The sequence below is a fragment of the Sylvia atricapilla genome, chromosome 7 (genome assembly GCF_009819655.1).
Source record: "Sylvia atricapilla isolate bSylAtr1 chromosome 7, bSylAtr1.pri, whole genome shotgun sequence".
Classification (NCBI taxonomy): domain Eukaryota; kingdom Metazoa; phylum Chordata; class Aves; order Passeriformes; family Sylviidae; genus Sylvia; species Sylvia atricapilla.
Genome location: NC_089146.1, coordinates 12,695,431 through 12,712,142, shown reverse-complemented (window position 1 = coordinate 12,712,142; position 16,712 = coordinate 12,695,431). Strand labels below are relative to the sequence as shown.

Below are 16,712 nucleotides of genomic sequence, written 5' to 3'. Positions count from 1 at the left end.
ACTTTGAAAAACCTTACTAAATACCAGAGAACTCATACTAAAGTAGAAAATTGGAATACCATAGAGGATCAGAAAATTGTTCCATAAGTCTCATATGTGATATTGGCCAGTGGACAACATCAGATTTTTCAGAGAAAGACAACAATTATTTCTTAGGAATTACAGGTTTTAATACAGTGTCAGGCACTATGGAATAGCCACTTAGCCATAAAGTTGGAAAGATACCTTTTCCCCAAGATTACTCAGAATGTGAAGTTCTCTAAAATCTACACATGTAGTCTGTGCCTTGTTATAATCCAGGCCGAAACATAATCCTGTTCCCATCTTTGGGAACATTTGCCAGAAGTGATCTTTGTATGGCTCAAGCCCCAGACCTTCAACTGCTGTCAGTCAACACTTAGCTCAGATCCTTTGAAGAACTTTATCAAAACAATGATTTGAGGATAAATTAGGCTTATAACATCAGAATGTACAAAGTACGTATGCAACAAACTAAAAATGTAGTCCAGAGTTTCCTGCCAGCTAGTTTTAGCAACTTTGATTTTCTTTCATCACATTCTCTGTTTTCTCTTTTGGAAAGACTCTGTTAATTTGTCTTAATGATTTCATAGGTACAACTTTGACTTACATTTGGAAAACAGAAGTGAAAACCACAACAATTCAAAGTAAAAGTAGAAAGCGAAGCAGTGAAAGGTATGTGGCAGTTTTTAAAATCTGAATACATGAGTAAAGGTACCAGCAAAGAGAAAAAAGTCTGATGCTTAGATAAAGCATAATATACAGGAGTAACTACAATTTTTTAAGGGGAAGTTTGTCAACCCTACTCAATGTTCATGCACGTATGTGAGGAGTAGTTTCCTGGTGGGGAAGAGGAGACTGAAGGAAGGTAATCTCTCAATACCTTACCTGAATCTGAGTCAAGGTGTAACCTCAAGTTCATAAATACAGAAAGAGTTGAAGACTAAGAAATACTTGGCAACACAAGCCTAAGTTCTGCTATCTTTGAGTGACAGTTCAAGAGATAGAATGTTGCATTCTATCTTGCAAAAATATTCACGAATATTCTGAGGACAAGTTGTACGGCATTATAAGAGAGACTGCATAGATTTCTCATCGCTAAAAGGGGCTTCTGTTTCACATGAGCCATTCTGGAAAAGAAACTTCAGCGCCTCGGCTATGTAACCAAGCTTCCTTTGTTCCAACAAGCTATGGAGTTAGCCGAGCCACAGTAACTCGCTAATCCTGCCATAAACCATCAGAAAAGTAAACTATTTTAGCCAAGATAACATGTCTATATATGTGTTTGCCACATGTTGAAACAATGAAGCTCTGCTGACGTGCATTAATTTGGGCACGTGCCTGAGCCTTCCATGCGTGCGAATGCTCCAGTTTTCCCAAGCTGTGTATCATACTAGGCAACAAAATATCATCAGGCAACTTCTATTTTGTAATTGAGTATTTATTTTTCAGCAAGAAAGATACAGTCATAGGTATACATGTATCAAAAGAATCCAACAGCAACTGAATTCAGCCCCCCTAAAGAGAGGCCTTCTCCTACTCCTCTCTCATCTGAAATTCGTGTTGAGTTACTTGCTCAGCGTGGGTGGACATTTCTAAGCTATGGTTTCATAATCACATAGCCACACAGCAGTGCCTTTTTACAGCAACCTCTTTAAATTTTCCACGTTACAGTGCATTCAAGATTGTTTCCCCTCCACTGCACAATCCAAGCCTATATCTGCACCTGTCCTCACACATAAGGGTGTTGTGTTGACTTTTTGTGTCTGCCTGGATCGCTTAAAATACCCTGCTGCTTCAGCATAATGAGAGAAATATGCAACGGCTAGTTTCCCACAGGAGACGAGATAAATGTTCAGAACCCTGTAACTGAAAATAAGAGAACCTGAAGTAAGGTCACACTCTTAAGCCCACTTATAAGAGAAGCAGCTCTAGCATTAACTCTGATAAAGTCAGACTTTAACGTCCTGATAACACCTTGAACAAGCCACACCATGTAAAGCAAGCTACTTTTAAATCCCCCCCGACAAAAAAAAAAAAAAAAAAAAAAAAAAAAAAAAAAAAAAAAAAAAAAAAAAAAAAAAAAAATTGGGTAAACCTTTTAGCCTGCTCTCAAGTACATGAAATAATGTGTTTCGAGGGAGAAAATGACCAGTACAGTTGCTGAGATGAAAGTTAGCTAAGAGATTACTTTTCCGTGACCAGGAACACCCGGCCGGGGCTGACAGACGCCACCCCGAGGTGTTGCGGAGCAGTTTTCCAGCGTCTGGCCGGAGGCAGCGAGGCTCTGGGGCTCCGCGCTGAGCCAGCTCCCGACAGCGGCCGGGGTCCCCGGGGAGCGGAGCGCGGCGCTGAGGGAAATGGAGCCCGACCCGGCCGGCAGCGGCGGCCCGCGAACTGCAGCTCCCGCCACTCCCTTCGCGGGGCGCGGCCCGCCGACCCGGAGCAGGAAGCAGAGGATGGCGTCCCTTGACCCCAGCGCGGCACTGGAGAGCGAACGGGGAGTGATGGAGGTGAGACAGCGCTGGGAGCGGGGAATTGGGAGCGGGCGGACCGGAGCGCGGCCGCCTCAGCGTCCCCTCAGCGCTCGGCGGCCGCTGCCGGCTCCCGGCGGGGCGGGCCGAGCTCCCGCGGCCACGGCCGGCCCCGCTGCCTGGGCTGCCCGCCGGCCCTGCGGCTCCTGCGGCTCCTGCGGCTCCTGCGGCTCCTGCGGCTCCGCCCCGGGCGGCGGGGCCCGGCGGGACACGGGGCGAGGCGAGGCGGGCACGGCGGAATGGTGCCGCCGCGACGGGAGCCGCGCCGTGCGGGGCGGCCACGGCGAGAGGCCGCTCCTGACAGGGGCTGCCGCCTCCCTGCGCTTGGTAGTGCTGTGGGAAGGCACGTCCCTCTGTTCAGGGCAGAGTTCTCCCTCTGCTTGCCCAGAACAGTAGCTGTCAGGTGAAGGGGTGTTTTTTGAGGTGCAGTGTTTATTGTCTTTTCACCCTTTTTATTTTACTTGTTGTGACACAGGAGTGACACTGTCTGGAGAGTTTATCTGACCGCTTTGACACCCAGATACTATCAAAATGCACCATTGATTTGTTAAAAAAATAAAAAAATTAATGTGTATCTTTAATATCTTTTGGCTGCATTGCTAAATATGATTGAAGCTTTTCATTCTCTACCTGCTGTACGCAGAGTAATTCAATGAAGCCAAAACGAAGCCTTGGTTTTAGAGACAGCTGCTAAAATAGCTTGGTTAGAATTTTACAAAATCAAATATTTCTGTATATAATTGGTTGTTTATGCATGTTTTACAATCTGAAGGATTTTTTGTTTGTAAAACGTTTAAGCTTAATCTTGTACAGATATTATTTACTCTTAGTCCAACAGTTTAAGATAGTTCCCACTGTAAATATCTTAACCAAGGCAGAATTATGCAGACTTTCCTTGCACCTCTGAAGAATCCATTGTGGATTTATAGCTGTAGTCCCTTTTTAAAAAAAGTAAGGATCTCAGGGCATCTAGATTTTGGCAACATAAATAAGGCATCTACATATTAGATTTCCTTAATATTATTAGCTTGTGGGTTAAGCTTGACTTCAGATGGTCAGCAAGCTGTATATAGTTGGAGTTCACAGACTCATTTCTCTGTCCTGTACACTAATGGCTTTTCAAAACACTGATATAAAGAGAATAGGCTTTCCTCTAAGAAATTCCTTTAAGACAATAGGTCTTCTTCCATCCTCCAACATACTGCAGTTACCACTGCTTACGGTCTTTGAGATGAAACTAAACCTTGGTGTGGAGGTGCTTTAGTCTCCTTTTGGGGCAGTGGATGAACGGTTGTGGTGTCCCCTGCTGGCCGTGGAGCCGCTGTCTGACTGCCTCCTCTGAGGATGCTACACCCTTGCCACACTTATAGCTTTATCTTAAGATTGTATGTACACAGTAAGACTTAAAATAGCAGGAAGCTGACTTCAGGCAGGTAGAACAAGTGATTTTACGTAAAGCATCACTCATGAGGGATAGTTTTCTATGTTTTTCCTTCACTTTCATTCGAGTCCTAGCAGGAAATACAACAGGACAACTGAGATCAGTTGATCTGTCAGAAAAGGTTTTCTCACCTGCCAGATGAAAAGGTTTATAGGAACAGCTGGGGTTTCTTGTTTATTTTTTTAATATTATTACATAAATTGCAACACTATGGGAAGTAGGAGGAGTTTGGTGTTTTGGTGGATTGTTTTCTTTTGGGGGGTCAGGGGGGGTGTTTGAAGTTGAGCTCTTAAGATACTCCTTCTGACCATAACTGCTATAACAAGTCCAGGTATTTTACTATGAGCAGTGCATAATCTGGGAAATGTCAACAATGTTTAGTACACAGGACCCATGAGGAAAAAAGAAGAAATAAAGTTATTCCAGAAGGAATGGTTAACGTTTATGTAGGAAAGACTGTAAAAATTGCTTCCATATTAAAAAAGATGTGCTGCAGACTTCAAAAAGGTACATCCATTTGTTCAAGTGTTTGTAAAATGGTACAGGAAGATTTACATGCCTTAGGGCATGGAAAGCATGCATTATTAATGTTATTTTAAAAGGCTCTTTTACTTCCATGTTGCCAGATGGGATGAGAGGAGTGTCCTGCGCTGCAGATGGCTTCCTGTTTGACATTTGTTGCTTGCTAGTCTGGAGTCAGCTTTGGTGGATGAGGAAGGTTGGTGACTCCAAGGTAGGTACTAGAAAGCTGATTTAAAAGGCCTGTGTGACACCTGGAAGTCCTTTGTGTTTGAACACCCTAGAGCACCTAACTGCTTGTTGCTGCAGTCATATTTTTATTAAAAACTGTGAGATTCAAAATTGATTTGCAGATCTTTTGAGCAATAAGGATTACTTTTCCAGCCTAGATAATTACTTTATGTGGTGTAGGTCTCATATGGGTTTTCTTACATATATCTCGTCTTAATTGTTAAAGCAGCTTAGGAAGTTAAGTAATTAAATTAATTTGACAAGGTTATTGCTTAATAACCTAACAGAGTGTGGGCTGTACTCAGAAGTATAGTATTTGATTTCATTAATTAAAATTTAGCCCCTTCTATCACAGTTAAAACATATTGTTAAATGTAATATTAGAGTAACCTAGTAAAGCAGCACTTTCTTTTTAGAATGCACATTCATTTAAGTCAAGTATTGGTCTGTAGCTGGAACAGTTTAGAGCTTCTAAAGAGCTTGTAGCTTGGACTGAAGGAGGAGCTTCAGGTTACAGTGAGTATGAGGATGAACTGACTTAAAAGATTTTGTACTTACAGATGTTTGAGAGAATCAAACGATCTGATGAAGCTTCTGCTTCTTCAGCACAAGGTAAGAATTTGAAAAAGTTCAAAGTAGCTTTTATCACAGTTGCATTTAAAAACAGAATAACTATCAACAGAAGCATTAGTTCACTTGTAGTTCAATTGCTTACTTTGATTTCTTAAATTTCATCATGAGACTTATGTGTAAGGAGTGACTTCTGAATCATCCACAAAGTTTCCATGTAGGTGTAATTTTCTTGTGCTGTTGTGAGCTGTTTGAGACACTTTACATTTTCTCTCAGTGATCATGGATGTTGCAGTACCAATGCAGATTGCCTAGTCTTGAACGCAGACAAATCAGCTGGAAAACTGTCTCACCTCAGCTGTGAAAGAGTAAAGCTTATTTTATGAAGTTGTTGGATGAAGTTTGCAGACAAAAGGATCTCTTTGTGCTTTTTTGAATTTACTAAATCTTTTATCTTCCTTTAAAATAGTAGTTTTGACAAATGCAATATAAGAGAAGTAGCTAGCTGCAGGTAAAACTCTCCTTGATACCCTGTTGGTTTTTGTTTTGTACATGTGTGTGTGGTTGGTTTATTTCTTGGTTGTTGTTTTCATTTTTCTGTAGGAATCCAAAGACATGGTGTTGAGGGCTCTCCACAACAGGACAGCAGTAGCAGGTAAGTTAGGTGATGCTCCATCTTACCAAAGTAAAATGGGAAGAATCTGCTTTTCAGCCATATCTGTTACCTTGTGTAATGGATGACAGTGACACAATATGGATTAAGAATATGATTGGAGGACCTTTGTATCTTACACCCATGTACTCTTAAAAACCGTGGGGAAGGCACATTGTAGTCCCAAAACTACTGTGTGGGTGTCAGGTGTCTTTGGTCTTTTTTTCTTTTATTTCAAAATACTAATAGACAAATGTAAAAATGACTCTGCCTTTTTCTTTAGAGGCAGTTATTTTCAGATTTCAGGTAACTGTACCTTCAAGCAGTTATCCTCTGTTCTGCATTTAGGGAAAAATCTCTTTAGTGAAATTTGCTTGAGAATACTTCAAAATACATAGTCTCACTTACCATTACAATTCCAAAACAGAAACTTTTGTCTTGCAGGTTTTTCCCCTCTCTGTAGTAAGATAGATATTTAGAATTTCCGTGCTAAGGACATGGAAAAAACAACCCACAACATGTCTTGATAACATTACCTGCTTATTTCAGTTTACACAGAAGAGGACAAGAACGTCCTCAGCCTGGAGCATCCACTGTGCGAAATAGACAAGGATACTGCAACTGTTGCCACGTACACTACAGTAATCTGGAACAGGTGAGACAGCTTCTGCATAATTTGGAAGCAGATAGCAAGGAGTACCTAAAGGCTTTATCAGCTCCTAAATATCAGTTTCTTCACTGAACAACCAATACTGAGTGAAAAATAAGCAGTTTGTGAATTGCACAATATGTGCCCTAGGAAGGTATGTTGCTTATTTGTTACCTGTTGGAAAAGATGTTCATGGAGTAGCATGGCTGCTGCATTCTGCTTTCCCAAAGTGCCACACGGCTCTGTGTTGCATCCATTATGGTTTTTTCTGTGTCTTTAATCTCGAGATCTATATATATTATATTTAAATTATTAGGGTTATAGTAATGTGTTAGATATCAAGGCTGGGGGGAAGTTGATCAACCATTTTCAGTTCTTTTGTTGGTCTCCTGTCTTATAGACTTTTTTAATTAGAAAGGAGAAGCCTATTTAATCTTCTGCACTTAACAAAAATTCATGTGAGTTAGAGTGAATTATAGGATGTTTGCTTATATGAAGTTCAAGAATATTTTACGTAATTTATAGATACATTTATAGTATTTGTTCTGATTAAGACTTGTGAGCAGCTGGGAGATTTGTGAGAGTATTTGCGCTAGTTAGAAGAGATTTGTCAGCAGCTACCAGAACCACTAATTTAAGTTCTGACTCAGAAAGATGTTTCAATACATTTTAGTATTATTTGAGACTGCCTAAGCATACTTAAAAATCTCTATTAAGATTTTAAAGTACTGAAAGGAGATTTTTCTTTTTATTTTAATATTTTTATAGTGACGCCGTAATGTTTAACCGGGAAAGGAATTTTTAGGAATAGGCCTGTGTGTTAGCAGTAGTATTAGACTAATCATCTGTTTTATCCTTCACCAGCATATTTTCAGCTCCCAGCACAGGCATTTTACAACATACTGTAGGAATCGAATGGGTACCAGTAGCTTGATGGAGCGTTTCCTGCAAGATGTTTTACAGCATCATCCCCACAGATACCATGACAGCAGGTATAATGCAGAAGGCTTTTTATTTAATATGTGTTACTGGAATGCATGTGTTATGAGTTCCTATTTTTGTTCTATTGCTGAACAGTAAATTTGGCTTGTTTGAGCTGAAACTTGCTCAATGAAGACAGTTGCTGTTTATATGAAGACAAACCAACTTCACTACTTATGGATTTGAAACACCACTGATAGCATTTAAATGTGAAGACCTGAAAAAAGAAGGAATGTATAGGTCAGCAGTTACAATGGCAGACTGTACAATCTCACATGCATTTATAAATTCTTAAAATTTGGGCTTTATATATTTTATTCTAAATATAATTCTGAGCCATATATATATTTAGCAGTACATTTTATGTATGTTTTGAAAGAGTTCATGATTTTGGTTTGTTGATTCTGTCAGGTAAGTATTTGCATGTTTATTTTTTCATGTTCACATGTTCAATTAATACTTGAATTACATTAATTGGCCAATTTATTAATGCTTAGATTGTGAAAAGCATTTTCTTTATTTTTCTCTGTAGATGAAGGAAAATCAATTAAACTTCATTTGTTGTGTTTTCAAAGGCAGACAAAAATCCCAGTTTGATCCCAGTACAATACAGTGTTTCTCAAAATACAGCTCTGCTGTATGTCTGACAAACAAGCAGAGGGGTATTTTGTCTGAAAGCACTCATTGGTATTGTTAGGGATGTGACAGAATTAGCTAATAGGCACATCTATGCTGAGCTAGCCCAGGACATGATGTACACATCACTACAAGTAAATAAATTGTGCTCCCATCTTAAACAATTAGATTTAATAGCACTATGAGAACATTCACCATTTTTTGCCATGAGAAATACAGAATTCATGTTAAAAAAGTCTCCTCTTGAGGTGTTGGTAATACAAGGTTCTTCCTTTGGTGAACAAAACCTACTAACTAGGAAAGACAGTGTACCTATGTTCCTCTAAGTTGTTGGAAGAAGGAATAGAATGAGAAAAATAATATACAAAATCTAGATTAAGTTGGAGGAAGAAGGGGGAAGAGTAACCCCAAATCCAGACAGAGTTTGGAGGAAGAAAGGCAAAGATGGAAAAGAAAGCATGAATAGAATAATTATGTTGTGGTCCTGCTCTGAAAAGAAAGTCATGGTCTTGACTGACACCTGAGGTAAGATTTTGATTCTCTTCTTTCTCATGTTAAAATATTTGGATTTATACACGGTTTCACTCAGTGATTTACATACCTGCTTTTACTATTTAGCTGAAATCACACAAGAGATCTTTAGGTGTCATTTTAAAAGATTATGGAAATATTTGTAAGACTTGATTTGTTTTACAGAACCAGTATATCTAGTAGTTATGTGGAAAAAGGAAAAATTCATCAAAGCTTTGCCTTATACTGAATTTCAAAGGATATTGTTGTTCTCCCACAGTAAAAAGCCGAAACAAAACAAAACCAAACACCCACAAACCACCAAATCATTCCTTCCTCCAAACTCTTGGTATGTAAGTTTTTTTACCTAAAGTAATAGTATTGAGCATTTTAGAAAGTAAATCTTCATTCTACTTAAGGGGGCAATTTCTAGCAAAACAGTCAGAAGTTCCTAACCGTATAAAACTGTAGTTCTATTCTCTTCCCCCCCGGGACAATTGCTTAAAAGTCATTTTTTAGAAGTGCTTGTAGGCTGTTAACTGAGCTAGAGACCTGGGAGTTTGCTGTAGTTTCTCCATTAGAAAAATCTATTTAGTTTTATATTCAGTCTTTCAGCAATATCCAGATGCCAGAATGCAAAGATGTTTCACACAAAGATGGAAGAACTCTGAGGTTAGAAAGTTGAAAGATTATTCCTGTTGCATCTGGCATTCCCTTTAGGTCCTTTTTCAGAGCTTAGGGGAGCAAGAATTCATGCAAGGACAAAGCAGCAGTTCAGATGATAGGCATTGTTTGATCATCTGATGTATTTGATTACTTTGCATTCCTGTAGTAATAATTCTTTTTTATTGTTTTATTATATGAGATTTCTCTTGCTTAACTAGTCCTATATTCCTTAGCTGTATATAGTCTTAGTTATATAACCAAGAAAATGACTGTACTATAAAATCTGTTCACAGTACTTCTGTTAACTGATACCTGCCATGTAATAAAGTAAGCATCCATTATAGCCATCACAAGGTCTGGCTATAATTTTTGAGTGTAACACTGTATTCTCTTCTTCAGTTATATTTACGTATTTTAAAAATGGTTTTCATTGGATTTTCCTGGCTGCTACACATTGAAGCCTTGTGGGTTCCTGTGTTGCATAGGAAAGACAGTCCATATCTGTCAGCTGTGTTAATTCTGGAAGACACAGACCCTTGTGTTTGAGGCACTCTTAAAGACAGAACTGCCAATTACAGAATGTATAAAAATCTGTTGTCACAGCAAGGCCAAACAATCCTAACTTGGCTTCTTACAGGAGTGAGTCAGAAGCTGTGGTATGTCTGTGAGAAACAGTAAACATGGAATTCCTTGGCCTCATGTGCAGAGCTCCTATCAGGCAGCCATGTTTTCTAGGGAAAAGGGCATTGATACTCAACAGTGGTTTTAGTTTTATGCTGTGTGATATTATTATGTTCCATGTCTCTACAAAACTTGATTTTAAGTAATGGTAGTTTGACCAGTGAAATCACCTCTTTATAGGCTTACCACTTCAAACAAAGGAAGTATCTTTACTTTCCCTGCTTTGCTGTGTTTATAAAGTTATTGTAATCTATGTTTGGCCATTCTTAATTGATGATTGCATAAAGAGGGTGATAGACTAATGCCCAGATTGTTATCTTGAGCTTTGTGAAGCATTTTCCCTTCCATAATTTTAAGAATGTGATGTCTCTGCTAAAGTAGCTGGAACAGGTATTTCAGTCTGTTCAGAAATTATGCAGTCTAGATAATTACTCCTAAAAGCCCCCCACACTGCTGTTGTTTGAAAAATTTTAAGCATATTTACAGGATTTTTATGAGCTGTTTTTTCTGCCTTCCCCTTTAGACCAACCTATGATGACATGCCACTCCCTGCCACTCTGGAGGCTCCTAGGATTTCTTGCCTGTCCTCAGAGGAGATGCAGCAAAAGAGGAACAGTGAGAAACAGAATTCCAGCAAAGACCAGGAGTCCATTAGTGAAATAGGCTCTTCTGTTCCATGCCTGTCTCGTGAGGGCACAAAGAAAACTTTTGTAAGACAAGCAGGTTTTCAAAAGCTTCAAAGGGGCCAGGAATGTGTTTCAGGAATATCCCAGCAGTCTACTGGCATTTGTAGCGATAAGAAATGGGTAACTCTGAAAAGTGCTCGGATTGCAAATCATAGCCATGAAGGACAGTTTACAGCTGTGAGCCCTGTACCTCAGCAGTTTTCTCTCAGTCCTACAAGCCACAGTTCCTCTGTTAATCCTAAAACAGGAAAAAACATTAGGGATTTGGCAGCATCAAATCTGTTTCTGCGTAGCGGATGTGATGAAAGAGCAATGGAGGTCTGCAGTAGTGATGTGTTACTGAACCCACGTTTGAATCCTACTCCAGCACTGCTTCACCCAAAACGCCCTTCAGTTTCTCATCAGAATCCTGCACACAGCCACAGCAATTCTTCCTTTATTACCTCAGGTCAATCTCTCTCAAAGCGAGATAGTTTACGAACTCAGGATGAAACTTTGGTGTCTGATCTCCAGCTCAGGGATACTGTGGGTATCAGCAGCTCCCTAGATCTTGGGACATCCCCACAACTAGCAAGATGCAAAAACATGAAGACAGACAGAGGTGATGAAAGTTCAGTGAATGAAACTATTGAAGATGTAATTTTGAAATACTGCCATGAAACTACATCTGAAGAAATTTATTTAAAAGAGGAGAATAATCCCAGCGTACCATTTTCATCACTTCTGGACCATACTAATTTGGAGGGCTCTGAAATGAGTTTTGACTGTGATGCACCAATACAGGAAGGAACAGATTTACCCAAGGCAGCTATAAAAGATATAGAATTCCTGAAAGAGGTCCAAGTATGTTTGCAAGATAAAGACTATGGAACACAGCTCTCTTCTGTTTTAAAAACTGAGTCATTAGAGAAAATAGAAGCAGTGAAAAAGGATGTTATAGTTCCTACCGAAGAGCCAGTTCTTCCAGCCCTGCCTCACGTGCCTCCTTCTTTTGTGGGAAAAACTTGGTCTCAAATAATGTATGAAGATGATATAAAAATTGAAGAACTTGTGCGTGATTTCAGGGAAGGTCGTTTTCGCTGCTACTTTAACAGTGAATCCTCAGCCAAATGTACAGGGAAGAGAATGAAGAAAAAAAAGCAGAAGGATGAAAAAAGGATCAATGTTATTGAGGGTAATAGAACAGAAGATGCACCAGTTAAAGCATTGCCAGAATTTAATGATGCTTTAAGTGGTGGCTCTGATTTTGATAACCCATCTTTAGCCTCAGATAGACTATGCAACCCACAAATTGTAAAAATGCCTAGGAAAAGGACATGGCGCCTGGCTTCAAGGTGTCAGGTGGTTAAAGTCAGCCATGGCACCCAGACAAGTCTGCTGAACTACCCTGTAGCAAAAAAGAAAATGTCTAGAAGAGAACCTGATCCAGCTGATCAGAAAGCAAGCATTGCATGGCTAGAAAATGAAAAAACTCCAAACATGAAAACTAGACTATGTGCCCTTAAACTTCCAGAGTCCTATAGCAAGATCATGAGTCCTGTACAGCCCAAGACAGTGGTGTATGTACTCTCGTGTCCAGAGGTAAAACAGTGCAAAGGTAAACCTGTAGATATTCCCAAAATGCGGAAAAATCGTCACTCCACAGATAGCAAGGACTCTGTAAGGTATAAATACAAACAGTGTTCTCTGAAATATTATGACCCACTGACAAATCGAATTCTGAAAACGCCTCCAAAGAGTACAGTTGGAGAAAAGGCCAAAAAGCCCTCCCACGTTCGACAGCTTTTCAGAAGTCTCAGCTTTGATGCAAACATGAAGAAACTAGCTGATACACAGAGAGAAAGCATGCCATCAAAGTCACTCAATTGGTCAGACTTCTGCAGTTCTTCTTCAGCATCTTTCCTGCCAGATCGAGAGAAAGGGAATGATGCAGCCTCAAGTCAAAAAGTGGACGGACCTTCTGTTTCCACAGAAAGGACAGATTGTCTTGTATCTGAGAACTCTTTTAAACACCTAATCATTTCACCTTTGAACTCTGTGATAGAAGGAGATTATAGATTAATTCCATTTAATAGAATTACCAAAACTCCTCTGACCTCCATCAGGAGTGAGTGGTTAGAGAGGGAGAATCCAAAAACAATATGGAAGAGAAAAGAAGGCACTAATAAAGAACCAGTTTTTTCCAGAAAGGCTGCAGGATCTAAGTCTGTCAGATGTACTATTGGGAGGAGAGGAAACAGAGTAACCACAGGCAAACAAACGTCCAGAACTAAAAAACAGCAGAAGGAGGGGGTGAGAAGACAACTTCAGCCTTGTGCCCAGAAATCTACTTTCTCCCTCCATAGGTACCAGACAAGGAAAACTACAGTGGGAAAGCACCCTAAGAAAGAAAAGCCTGATGCTAAAAAATTAAAGGTGAGGAGGAAACCAAAAAGGGCCTTTTTGAACTCAACGGTTGTAACAGGGATTCCTGAAAAAAGGCAGAAAGTCACATCAGAATCTTTTCCCAAGAAACCAGAGCAAGCTTCCTCCAAAGTCAGGAACTGGGAAGTAAGTGGAGATCGGGGTCATCCTGGCACTGTGAACCAGCCCTCTAGAAGAACTTCAGCTGTACCATTACTTCGAAACTGTCTTGTTCTACCAGGTGAGAGCTAGCTACCAAAAGAACTTTTTTCTTCTTCTTTTTTTTTTTTATAGCCAGCACCTGGAAGAAGGAAGGGGAAAAAAGGAGGTCACAGACAACACAGTTGAAGTGCTAGAGCTCCAGAAAGCGCAAAGCCAGTCTAATGTGAAACAAATACAACTCTAAACTCAGCTCTTGTTCCTGGAATGTGGGGCACAATGTATTGCACTGTTCTACTGTGTAAAGCTGCAGAAGTTGTGGATTTGATTTAAAAGCACTTAGGATCATATTTACTAGTGTTCACCTGTACATCAGCAAAATGACCTTGAATAGTATCATATTGTTATTATGGTATTATCAGTGCGTAACAGTGCACTATAATAAGGTAATTTAGAAGCTGTGTTAATTAATTGTGCCTATTTTAATTTTTTCACATAACTCTAAAGTGCAGAAGATGACTCAGTTGCTATGCTAGAAATTTAATGAAGATGCATCAATCGGGGCTGAATTCCGTGTTTGTTGTGTTTGTCTATATGTGCACCTTCTTCAACACATAATATATACTTGCCTATGGAATGGCATTAAAATTAATACAGTATGATACAATTCAGATCAATTCAGTGCTTTCTTGAAATGAAATATAATTTTACACATTTTTTGTATTGACTTCTTTGTTGTGAAACCATGTCCAAAGCATTTTTTTGGACAATAAGTCACTGTGGACTCTCATCAAGCAATAATGGACCATGCTGGTAAGAAAATATGTCTCCTTAGGGGACTGTTCAAATGGTGGTGGCTGAAGTGAAATTTCGAATTCTAAAATAAATACAGGGTTAGGTTTGAGGGGGTTTTGTTTGTTTTTAATAGCTTATTGATTAAGTTTGTAGGTGAATTTCACATTCCTTAATGAGGGGGATGGAAAACTTAAAATGCAAACATATAGCAGTAAGTTGTTTCAGAATGTCAGCATTGAGTTTGGGGTTCTGTGCTTTTCTGGCTTTATTTGGTGTAGTGTTGGTTAAATTTTTATGGACTAGAGTTCAAACTTTCTTTCTCAACTTCCAGTAAAATATTTAAATAAACCTAACACAGCATCCACCTTAATGTATTAGAGTTCAAATACTTGGTTAAAAAATTTGAATTTTTTAACCTGGTTGAATTAAAATTATATTCCATAGAGATTCACATTTGGCCACTGATGTTCCATCTACTATGTTTTTATGGCAAAAAACCTCAAATCCAAGGCATTTAAGCTTAGTTTTCTTTTTTTTTATAATAGTTGTTATGATGACAGTTTATTTAATGTGGTTAGGAGACATAAATCCAGCCTTAGGGATGTTTCTGTGCTTTAAAACCCAAGATTAATGGTTCATTTACAGTAAATTGAGCACATAGTTAAACATCATCAGAACCCAGGCTTTAGTCTTCAAATCTTCAGTTTGATATATTATATAATCTATTTTACCTTGAAGGTCTTAATAAATTCTCTAGTGGTACAATGCATTTTTCAGAACACAAGAAAAACATGGAAAAGACCAGACCCAGCTGTCTCTGGCATTGAACATACCTGAGCATTTTCCCCTCAGAATACGAAACCATTCTTGATTCTTCATTCACTTCTTTCTGAAGTGTCAAGGGTCACAGATTTGGACTGAAATAAAAGTGGACTTGGAAATGGTTTATTTTAATATACAGTATCTGAAGAAGATATAAAACCTGTCATCATAAACCACATGTTCAGAGAATATTCGAGGGATCGTTTTAATGCATATGCATATTTCTCAAGATAAATAAAAGATGTGCATGGTCAGCTGGAAAGTAGGTTCCTTTACAAGTCAAATATGGTCTGGCAGATTTTTTTTATTAGTTTTGTTTTAATTTATTTTATTTTTTATATAAAAGTTGATTTCTATGGATGAATTTTCCTATGGTTGTCAGTAGACACAGAATCTTATGACTGTATTGCAAGTCACTGGAAAATGAAGGGCTATAATATAAATTCTTATAGCCCTCAGCTAATCGTGCCTGTATAATTTAATATTTTGTCTAATATAAAACTGATGTTTTTAAAGCAAAGTTTTAAAGGAATGGTTTTTATAGAAAGGATGATTTTTAGATAAAGCAAAAGAAGATTTTTAAATAGTTTGTTTTAAAGCAAAGCTTTAACTATAGATAAGTCCCATTCTAACATATTTTTATGATACAAGAATGTTTTCCTAACTTCTTCCATTTTATTTTTCACAGTATTTCACACGTGAAGAGCATGAATTATTTTGTGTGTGAATAAGTTTTAATGCACATTGTACTTTAAAAACACTAGTATGTATTTAGAGTCAAAATACTGTTCTCCATAATCATTCATTGTACATTTGTTCTACTCCAGTGCACAACTTTTCCTTGAAATCTTGAGTAATAAAAATGTGTTGAGGACTATAAAATGACTAATATTTTTAGACTGTAATGTCTTTTTTTTTTGTTTTGATAATAGACCCTCTTATCAGGGTGAGGTTTTTAGAAGAAAAATGTTATATTTAAATAAAAGTGTAAGTAGCTATATATTTTCCTTTAAAAAAAGAAAAATGAAAAAAAAACGTATGAAATGTAAGAATTTGTTAGAAGAATAAGATTGAGGTACAAGTCTGGAAACATTTCTGTGGTTGACATTGTCAAAATAAGGTTTACTGTAGGCTTGGATGTTAATCTGTGCCTCGCTTCTGAGTGTTCAGAAACCTCTTCTGTGCATGCTCATTGGCCACTAGGAGAAAGAGGAAAGACTGTGATATGAGAAGTAAATGCAGCAACTGCTTTGGAAAGAGAATGATGGACATACTTGCAAAACAAAACATTGCAGAGATACTCAATATCATGTGCAAGAAAGAGAAAATTCTGAGGTCTTGACAAATAGGCAAGCACTTTCCTGTTAGATGAGTAATACAGTTTCTGCCCTTGGGGAATAGAACATTGTTTCAATAGCAGCATGGCTGATACTTCAAAATGTGATTGTGAAGTCCACACAAATGGCAAACTTGAGAACTGAAATACTTTCTGAAATTGGTGGTAGGTTGGGAGTTTTTTGAGTGCTATTTCTTGTTTCTGTTTTTGTTTGTGTTTCTTTTTTCCTTTCGTGTTTTTGTTTTGTTTTGTTTTGTTTTTTTGAGAGGGACTGGGTTCTTTTAATGTTAGTGGACAAAGATGTTTTGTCATTATGTTTGCATGTCTTAATATAGAAAAGTAAGAAAAGAGCTGGAGTAGAGAAGAATAAAGTCATGCTTTTTGAATTAAGTAGGCAGCAGTTAGAACCAGTACCTTTAATAG

General features: G+C 38.4%; 1 protein-coding gene across 2 annotated transcripts; it reads left to right on the top strand.

Annotated features, from left to right (window-relative positions):
• Nucleotides 1-4,569: 4,569 nt before the first annotated feature.
• ZDBF2 (zinc finger DBF-type containing 2) lies at nt 4,570-15,698 on the top strand. Of its 2 annotated transcripts, XM_066322645.1 has the most exons (7): nt 4,570-4,726; nt 5,304-5,355; nt 5,917-5,968; nt 6,515-6,620; nt 7,479-7,606; nt 10,612-13,189; nt 13,472-15,698. In XM_066322645.1, the coding sequence occupies exons 1-7, from the start codon at nt 4,610-4,612 to the stop codon at nt 13,523-13,525; spliced, it is 3,087 nt and encodes a 1,028-aa protein (XP_066178742.1). In that variant the 5' UTR covers nt 4,570-4,609; the 3' UTR covers nt 13,526-15,698. The 2 variants fall into 2 exon arrangements, with proteins under 2 accessions (XP_066178742.1, XP_066178741.1); XM_066322644.1 differs by lacking the exon at nt 13,472-15,698 and having other exon boundaries at nt 10,612-13,465.
• Nucleotides 15,699-16,712: the final 1,014 nt, after the last annotated feature.